The sequence below is a fragment of the Myotis brandtii genome, unplaced genomic scaffold (assembly GCF_000412655.1).
Source record: "Myotis brandtii unplaced genomic scaffold, ASM41265v1 scaffold140, whole genome shotgun sequence".
In the NCBI taxonomy this organism is placed as follows: domain Eukaryota; kingdom Metazoa; phylum Chordata; class Mammalia; order Chiroptera; family Vespertilionidae; genus Myotis; species Myotis brandtii.
Window position 1 is genome coordinate 1,747,573 of NW_005355000.1, and position 9,862 is coordinate 1,757,434.

At 40.6% G+C, this 9,862-nt stretch overlaps 1 protein-coding gene across 4 annotated transcripts in view; it reads left to right on the forward strand.

Annotated features, from left to right (window-relative positions):
- The window catches only part of SLC25A26 (solute carrier family 25 (S-adenosylmethionine carrier), member 26), a 155,397-nt gene that overhangs the window by 46,709 nt on the left and 98,826 nt on the right, over positions 1-9,862 (forward strand). For 3 of the 4 annotated variants that reach the window (XM_014535233.1, XM_005860797.2, XM_005860795.2), the window contains 2 exons: positions 319-423; positions 1,514-1,561. The exons of the other annotated variant lie outside the window; for it this stretch is intronic. In XM_014535233.1, coding sequence (XP_014390719.1) covers positions 319-423; positions 1,514-1,561 — 153 coding nt within the window. The remainder of the gene's footprint in view (positions 1-318; positions 424-1,513; positions 1,562-9,862) is intronic. 4 annotated transcript variants of the gene reach the window in all.

Here is a 9,862-nt window from a genome sequence, read left to right on the forward strand (position 1 = left end):
TCCAGCTCTGAGATCCCGGCTGGCTGAAAGCTGATTTCTGGGGTTTTGTTTAGCTTCTATATTTGTTACAAAGTTTCTTAGAGTTGCAGCTCAGAGGCCGGCAAGTCAGGTGGGGAACGTTGGAGTCTGCAGTCACTGGAGCAGGCAAGCCTCATGTTCGCTTCCAGCTGCCTGGCTGCCGGCCGCCATCTTGGCTGACAGTTAATTTGCATAAGGATATGCTGATTAGCCAATGGGAAGGGTAGCGGTCGTACGCTAATTACCATGTTTCTCTTTTATTACTTAATTTTTAGATGTACTTAAATTTATATATTTTAGGTGGCCTGCCTGATTCGAGTTCCTTCTGAAGTAGTTAAGCAGAGGGCACAGGTTTCTGCTTCTTCAAGAACATTTCAGATTTTCTCTAACATCTTATATCAAGAGGTGAGATATGTCTTTAAGTTCTTTTTCTTCTTTATTGAGAGAGATTTTATAGCAGCTAGTATGAGCACTGTGAGTCTTGTATCAGGAGTCCTAGAAGAGACCTTACAGCTAAATTTAATGTTCAATTGCAGTAACTTTCTATGCTAAGATTATAGTTTTCTTTCCTGTATTTGTTTTTGAATTTTCTTTTTTAATTTCTAAACAAACACATATTGAGTTCCCCTACTGTATGAGTCCTACATTGTAATCATCCATAGTTCTTTTGGAATCAGACATGGAATAAATAGTAAATATGTAGACTAAATGAAGATATATGGAAACATCACCACAGAATTTGAGGGCTCATGGAAGAGAAGTGTAGTAATGGACTGTCACCAACATCATAGTGTTTATATCAACTGTAATCCCCTTTTACTGGTTAGTGTTAAGCTGTGTGTCAGAAGTCATCCTGCTGGCCATGCGACTAGGAGCCGTTGAGCTGCTTTCCTTCATAGTTCCTACAGAGGCCTTTAAAAATGTTAACTTAAAAAATATTTTTACCAATGTCAATCACATGGAAATTTCAATGAGTCTAGGTTGTAGAAAAATTATTCCTAATGGTCCGTGTGTCTCCTCGAGGAGATGCGAGTGTTTAATTGTATGAGTGAGTTAGCCCAGTAGAGGGTTCCTGAAGAACCATGTGGATGTGAAACAGATAAGCGAAGGCTTGTCCAGAGTTACACCATTGAGAGGTTATTAATGAACTTCTGATGTCTTCTGATTGAAACCATGAAATATATTCTGTTTTCATATGAAAAGATAATCAACATTCTATGTGCATTTGCTTTTGGAAATCTATTCATTTAAAGCTCAAGTATTCTCAGGAGAAGAAATGCTAAAAGCAACTAAAGCTAAATTAATATGTAGTCAGTTTTATTATTAGAGATATTTCCATTTTAAAGGAGTGGAGCAGTTAGAACCTTTAACTTCTTGCAGAACTGTGGTCATTGTGGACGTTTTAAAATGCAAACTTTAGGAAAGCTTACTGTGCTTTATTCAGAATGTCGTCCTAAAATTTCTGCCATCTCGTATTTCCTTTTGTTTGTTTCAGGGCATCCCAGGATTGTATCGAGGCTACAAAAGCACAGTTTTAAGAGAGGTAACTAACTTAATTTTCAGTATCGAAGTACAGAAAAACAATATGCTTTGTTCTGTGGGTTTACTTGGAGAAACTGGTTTAAAAAGTTAAAAAGGGAAATTAAGATATCGTATTTTTTATTTAAATATAGATTTTTATTGATTTCAGCGAGAAAGGGAGAGGGAGCGAGAGATAGAAACATCAATGATGAGAGAGAATCATTGGTTGGCTGCTTTCTGCACACCCCCTACTGGGGATCAAGCCTGCAACCCGGGCATGTGCCCTTGACTGGAATTGGACCCGGACCCTTCAGTCCTCAGGCCGACACTCTATCCACTGAACCAAACCAGCTAGGGCTAAGATCTCTTTTTAAAACACTCTTTAGTCTTGTCTTGGTTCTTACATGTAACAAATAGGTCAAATGAATTGGTTTGCTGAACAACCACCCTATAGCTTCATGGTAATTCTAGAGTGGTAAGTATTTGTTGTAGCTGAAATATTAGGAAATAACTACGCAAGGTAAGATATTAAGTTAATACACAGAATTTGTGAGAAATTGGTCAGGAAAGTTGCACCCTGAGATAAGTGTCTTAGAAGTCTGTATCATACAGTTAGTTCTTATTTTCCTGGTAACAATCTGATGAGCTGGGAAGTGTACTCTGGCCTGGAGTCCTGGCCCACAAGCCGTTTTATCCCCTGTGCCTTCTAACTCTAAAGTCCCATGATTCAATGTGGTCGATTTCTTGTACCCCCCCCACCCCCCTGTTGTTTTTGTTTTGTTTTTAAAGCAGAGTGATTTCAGTATATTACTGCTGGAAGCATGTTTTAATTTTTGCCTCATATAAAAGGCTGTTTGAAGTTTAAAAGTTGATTTACAGATATGTGAGATAAAAGTCTTTGGTTTGGGACATAATTTTATTTTCTTTTTAAATGATCTTAAATTCTATGGTTTCCCCTCAGTTTTATTGAGATAGAATTGACAAATAGAATTGTAAGGCATTTAAAGTGTACAACATAATGATTTGATATTTGTATAACTATGAAAAGGATTGGGACATAATTTCCATGAAGGAAAACACAGAAGAGTATCTGCCTATATCTGCTCTGTATTCTTGTTTTCTATTTGGTGTTCCTTAGATGCTACAACACTTTCACCTCTGAAATTGTTTTTAATTTAAGTAAATATTGTCATCATCAGCAGAACACTGAAATTCCTTCAAATCCCTAAGTTCATTCCCAGGTAGGGTTTTTTTGTTTTTGTTTTTGGTTCTTTTTTTTTTTTTTAATACTATAGATAGCGATTTTCAACCTTTTTCATCTCATGGCACACATAAACTAATTACTAAAATTCTGCAGCACACCAAAAATATATTTTTTGCCAATCAGACAAAAAACAAAAGAAAACACACAGGTATAATTTTGATTCATTCACCAGACAGCTATTGTTGTGTTGGCTGTTGTCATTTTTAAATTTGATAATCTAAAGGAAAAGAGGTCAGTGCCCCTGACTAAACAGTCAGGTACTGCATGTTTTAAAAATTCTCGCGGCACACAGGTTAAAAATCGCTGCTATAGATTAGTCTTCTTTGTGAAACACCTGTACTGTTATTTAAAGCTTTGGTGTAGGTGATGTTTATCTTTGAAAAACTTCTTTTGAAGGCAAACTGAATGTTTCAAAATTAGTCATTTGTGTGAAGGTGACTTCTTTCTGCCTTTCAAAAATATCCCCTGCACCATGTCTTCATTCTGTTCTTAGGCTCTGACTTAGTAAACATGAGCTAGTTACTCAGGTTCCGCCCGGGTACAGGGGAAAGGCGGGGCAGGACTTTTTTATTTTTCTGAGAGGTGCTGAATATATAAATATATTTACATGCCAGAGAATACTGATTTCATATTCAAACAAATAGCTAGAACACATGGTTACAACTGCATTCTGTTCTTTTAAAGATTTGTTTTGACATATGCCACACTAGTAATTAATTTCTAAGCTGCAATTCTTGCAAATAATGTGACCTATTGAGATAACTCTGTTTACTCAAATGGCAGTGGCTTTGTTGGAAATGTAATTGGGGTCTTTGCATTATGCGTATTCATGAAAGAGCCTTCAGAACTGATTTTAGGTGAAGCATCGCTTTAGAACAGAGTCCCTGATAGAACTAGAGAAGAATTATTATTGAATGAAACGTAGCTTCTTTTCAAAATGAGAAAAATAAGTGACACCTGAATTAAGCAAAATTTATGCATTATAGATAATTTCAATTCTTACATTGTTCTGACATCAATATCATATCTTTTTGCCAAGAATGTGGTTGATTGTTTCAGTAAGAAAATACATTGAAGCCTTAGTGAGAATCACCAAGAAACTTACACATTTATTCTGTGTACAATTTTCCTTTAGAATAGTTTTATCTCCCTAGTGGTAGCCCATTAGAAGGAGATTGAAGATTGAACCTATGCATTATAAAATAGATTGTGTGTTCTTTAGATTTTGTGAATGCTGTCACCTGTTGCTTTTTTTTTGTTTTGTTTGTTTTGTTTTTTTACTACATTTGATGTTTGTGGAGATTGCTGGCTTATCCTTTATGTTCTCCTAAATTATTTTAGTTACTGTGAATTTTAGACTGAGTCTGAGCAAGGTCAACAAATTATGCTACTTACCTCACCCTTTCAGTGTTTGTTTTCCTCATGATCTTGGCCAAATTAGCTGTGGCCAGGCATCATGGTGCCTGGTGGCATGGCTGTACGATAGAAGTGGGAGCAAATCTCATCTGCCTTCACAGCCAGGCTGAGGTCCCAGGGCCCACTCACTGCCTGAGAGTGCTGTGGAGAGATGCCTCAGGGTCTTGCATGTGGATTAGAAGGACTTGAAAGAGGAAGGAAGCAGAGAAATGCAAGTTGCTTCAAAATAAGTAGGAATAGCCCTAGCCAGTTTGGCTCAGTGGAGAGAGCGTCAGCCTGCAGACTGAAGGGTCCCAGGTTCGATTCCAGTTAAGGGCACATTACCTCAGTTGTCAGCTCAATCCCTGGCGTTGGTCAGGGTGTGTGCGGGAGGCAACCAATGAGTGTGTCTCTCACATTGATGTTTCTCTCTGTCTCTCCCCCTCCCTTTCACTCTCTAAAAATCAATGGAAAAATCCTCAGATGAGGATTATAAAAAAAAAAGAAAAGAAGTAGGAATAAATTAAACTCAGCAAATGTGTTTTATCCACTGTTCTATTTAACAGTCATTAAAAAGTGTATTCTGTGTGTTGGGCACCACATAGAAGGATTTGTGTTCTGATGGAGAAATAATTAGGGCAATGGACAGGGTACAGCGCAGTGTGATAGTGCCGCAGTGGTGTGTATACAGCAGACACAGGACCGTGTTCTGATGGGGAAATAATTAGGGCAACGGACAGGGTACAGTGCAGTGTGATAGTGCTGCAGTGGTGTGTATACAGCAGACACAGGACAGGGTCTGGTGCAGTGTGGTAGTACCACAGTGGTGTGTATACAGCAGACACAGGACAGGATATGGTGCAGTGTGATAGGGCCGCAGTGGTGTGTATACAGCAGACACAGGACAGGATATGTATGGTACAGTGTGGTAGTGCTGCAGTGGTGTGTATACACCAGACACAGGACAGGGTCTGGTGCAGTGTGATAGTGCCGCAGTGGTGTGTATACACCAGACACAGGACAGGGTCTGGTGCAGTGTGATAGTGCCGCAGTGGTGTGTATACACCAGACACAGGACACGGTATGGTGCAATAGTGCTACAGTGGTATGTATACACCAGACATAGGACAGGGTATGGTGCAGTGTAATAGTGCCGCAGTGGTGTGTATACAGCAGACACAGGACAGGGTCTGGTGCAGTGTGATAGTGCCACAGTGGTGTGTATGCACCAGACACAGGACACGGTATGGTGCAATAGTGCCACAGTGGTGTGTATACACCAGACACAGGACAGGGTCTGGTGCAGTGTGATAGTGCCACAGTGGTGTGTATGCACCAGACACAGGACACGGTATGGTGCAATAGTGCCACAGTGGTGTGTATACACCAGACACAGGACAGGGTCTGGTGCAGTGTGATAGTGCCACAGTGGTGTGTATGCACCAGACACAGGACACGGTATGGTGCAATAGTGCCACAGTGGTGTGTATACACCAGACACAGGACAGGGTCTGGTGCAGTGTGGTAGGGCCGCAGTGGTGTGTATACAGCAGACACAGGACAGGGTCCGGTGCAGTGTGGTAGTGCCGCAGTGGTATGTATACACGTAATGGTGTGTATATACAACATGTACCTGGGGTTCTAGAAGAAGCAGTGCTCGAGTGGCATCAATTCGTATTTGTTGTGTTAATAAAAAATAATTTTGACTTAATTCTTGAAGGAGTTGCAATTAGAACTAGGCAAGGAGACTGGCCAATGTAACAACATGAGCAGAGGCACAAGGCTGTGAGAAAACGCCCGTGCCTGCTTATCTGCGCAGAATTGGGGTTTTCACCTACAGAAAGGCAAGAGCCTTTCCCTCTACCTGCAGCCTCGTGAGGGCGCTTCAGGAAGGCACAGAATCAAGTGGGTGCTGGCTGGGAGGAGAGGCTGATGTCTCCACAGCTGAATGTTTGCCAGGGGACTGGAGTGGAGCCCTGGGGAGCCCCTGGAGGAGCCTGACATGTGTCCCCGGGAGCGTGGAGGGAAAATTACTGGGCTTTGACCCTGCTCTGCACTAATCTGACAGTGAGAGGCTGGTTGCAGCCGCCTCATGGCAGGAGGTTGCTGTTTTGGAACGAATAACTCCTGGCTTCTTGGTAGGTAAGAGTGGCCACTGAAGGGATTTGAGGTAGATGAGGGTTGTCGCCCCCTCTCCCCAGATTTCTTGCCAGGCTTCAGTGAAAGTGAGTCTCCTCCAAATTCTGTTACACATCTGATCCTACCCGTCTCAAAGTCAGACCGTCTGGCAGGCCCCGTCTGCCACCAGTCGGTACGTTCATCGAGGCCTCCTGCCTGTCTCTTTCACCCATGAGGTATTTATTAAAATAACGCATTGAGAGAAAAAAATCAATGTATACATCCTTACTGAAAACTATATCATTATGCAAAAAAGGGTTTAATTTGGGTAAGCAATTCCTAATGTATGGCAACTTTTACTTTCAGAAATGATACCACAAAACAACACAATCTGATTCAATCTTAGAGGCCGGCATGCTGTCGGGGAACATTCTTAATCTTTGTAGAAGCTTCTTTATACTGTCAGGTACCAGGGCTCTGCCTTCTGGTGTGAATTCAGCCACCACATCAACAGTAACGTGTCCTAGTCCTTTTTCTTAAATTCCCTCTTTATCGTGTGCCTTCTATTGATCCTTTCAGCCACATTCAGTTAACAGCTCTCAGCCACTCTGAGGCATGCTCTTTCTCCAGTTTCTGTCAGCTTTGGTTAATGGCTGCTCTTCTGTGCCTCTTTGTTCATCTTGCTAACTAACCACCATCACTGTGGGCGAGGGCCGTCCCTTCCCAGCGATGAAATGACCCTTGTACTGATGACCGTTACCTACCGCTCTCTCTGTCTGTCTCTGCAGGTGCGGAAATTAGCACTCTGATTGGAAAGTTCACTTGCAGGCAGACATGGAAGCTTTCCAAAGTTAGTTAGGCTTGAGCTCTACTTGAGGTAGTGACAGCGCCCCCTAATCTAGTGCCTGGGAACAGGAACCTTTTGAAATAAAGCCTGAAGGGTTGTCCTTCAGCATCTCTTTTCCAGCTCTGTTGTCTGCCCACTGAGTTCCTTTCCCCAAAACTCTTCATGTTATACAGGGTGGGAAAAGTAGGTTTACAGTTGTTTGTATGGGACATAATACAATAATTAGTAAGTAATAAAAAATGCAAGAATAAACTGTGTTTTGCATACTCACAACTGTAGACCTTATGTGTTTTTCCAGAACCACTCTATCCTAGGTGTTCTGCATCTTGTTTGTTTTCTTAGCCAAACCATTTTGGAGATCAGTTTATATCACTTCATAAAGAGGACCCTCTCCTACAATATCTGCAAATCAGTAAATGTGACATACCACATAAACAAAATGAAGGATAAAAACCACATGATCATATCAATAGGCACAGAAAAAGCATTTGACAAAATCTAGCACCCATTTATGACAAGAACTCTCAGCAAAGTGGGAATAGAAGGAACATACCTCAACATAAAAAGGCCACATATGACAAACCCACAGCCAACATAATACTCCATGAGCAAAAACTAAAAGCATTTTCCTTAAGATGAGTAAGACAGGGATGCCTGCTTTCACCACTCTTATTCAACATTGCATTGGAAGTCCTAGCCACAGCAATCAGATAAGAAGAAAAAATAGAAGTCATCCAAATTGGATAGGAGGAAATAAAGCTGTCATTATTTGCACATGACATGACATTGTACATAGAAAACACAAAAGACTTCACCAGAAAGTTACTAGATGTAATAGTGAATTTGGTAAAGTAGCAGGATACAAAATTAGTACTCAGAAATCAATGGCATTTCTATACACCAATAATGAACTATTAAAAAAAGAAACTAAGAAAACAATACCATTTACTCTTGGAATAAAAAAAATAATAAGGTACTCAGGAATAAATTTAACCAAGGTGGCAAAAGACCTGTACTCGGAAAACTATAGAACATAGAATAAAGACATTGAGGAAGATACAAATAAGTGGAAGCATATACCATGTTCATGGATTGGAAGAATTAACATCATTAAAATGTCCATACTACCCAAAGCAATCTATAGATTCAATGCAATTCCTATTGAAATACCAATGGCATATTTCACAAATCTAGAACAGATATTCCAAAAATGTATATGGAATAACAACAACAAAAAAGACCTCAAATAGCTACAGCAATCTGATAAAGAAGAACAAAGTTGGAGGTATCACAATACGTGCTATCAAACTATACTACAAGGCTATTGTAATCAAAACAGCCTTGTACTGGCATAAGAACAGGCATATAGATCAATGGAACAGAACAGAGAGCCCAGAAATCGACCCATACCACTATGTTCAATTAATATTAGACAAAGGAGGCAAGAATATACAGTGAGTTAAAGACAGTCTCTTCAATAAATGGTGTTGGGAGAATTGGACAGGTACATGTTAAAAAAAAAGAAACTAGACCATCAACTTATCCCATACACAAGAATAAACTTGAAATGGACAAAAGACTTAAATGTAAGTAACGAAACCATACAAATCCTAAAAGAAAACATAGGCACTAAAATCTCAGACATCTCTCATAGCATTATTTTTTGCCGATATGTTTAAGGGCAAGGGAAATGAAGGAAAACAAACAAACAAATGGGACTATATCTAACTAAAAGGCTTCTGCACAGCAAGAGAGACCACCAACAAAGTAAAAAGGGAACCCACTATATAGGAGAACATATTTGCCAATGATACATCTGGTAATGGGTTAATTTCCAAATTACATAAAGTACTAATACAACGCAATGCTAGGAAGTCAAAGAATCCAATTAAAAAATGAGCAAAGGACCTGAGTAGATCCTTCTCCAAAGTAGGCATACAGATGACAAGTAGACTTGAAAAAATGCTCAGTGTCACTAATCATCAGAGAGATGCAAATTAAAACTATAATGAGGTATTACCTCACACCCTTCAGAATGGCTACCATCAATAAATCAACAAACAAGAGCTAGGGAGGATGTGGGGAAAGGGAACACTAGTGCACTATTGGTGGGAATGCAGACTGGTGCAGCCACTATGGAAAACAGTATGAAGTTCCCTCAAAAAATTAAAACTCTAACTGCATTTTGACCCAGCAATTGCTCTTCTGCGAATATATCCTAAAAATCCCAGAATACCATTTTGAGAGGATATATGCAGTGTTGTTTACAACTAGAGGCCAGGTGCACGGGATTCGAGCAGTAGTGGGGGGCATGGCCTGCGGGGATTGGCCCGCTGTGGGAGCGCTGCTCATCCTGGTCAGCTAAGTGGTGCTTCCACTGTGGGAGCGCACTGACCACCAGGGGTGGCTCCTGAATTGAGTGTCTGCCCCTTGGTGGTAAGTGCATGTCATATTGACTGGTTGAGCAGTCATTCTGGTCATTCTGCTGTTTGGTTGTTGGGTTTTTATTATGTAGGATAACCAAGATCTGAAAACAGCCCAGGTGCTCATCAGTAGATAATCTAACCTAATAAAAGAGAAACATGCAAATTGACCGCACCTCTGCTATGCCCCAAGCCACGCCCACCAGCCAATCAGAGCAACTATATGCAAATTAACCCAACCAAGATGGCGGCCGGCAGCCACGGAGCTGGAGCAAG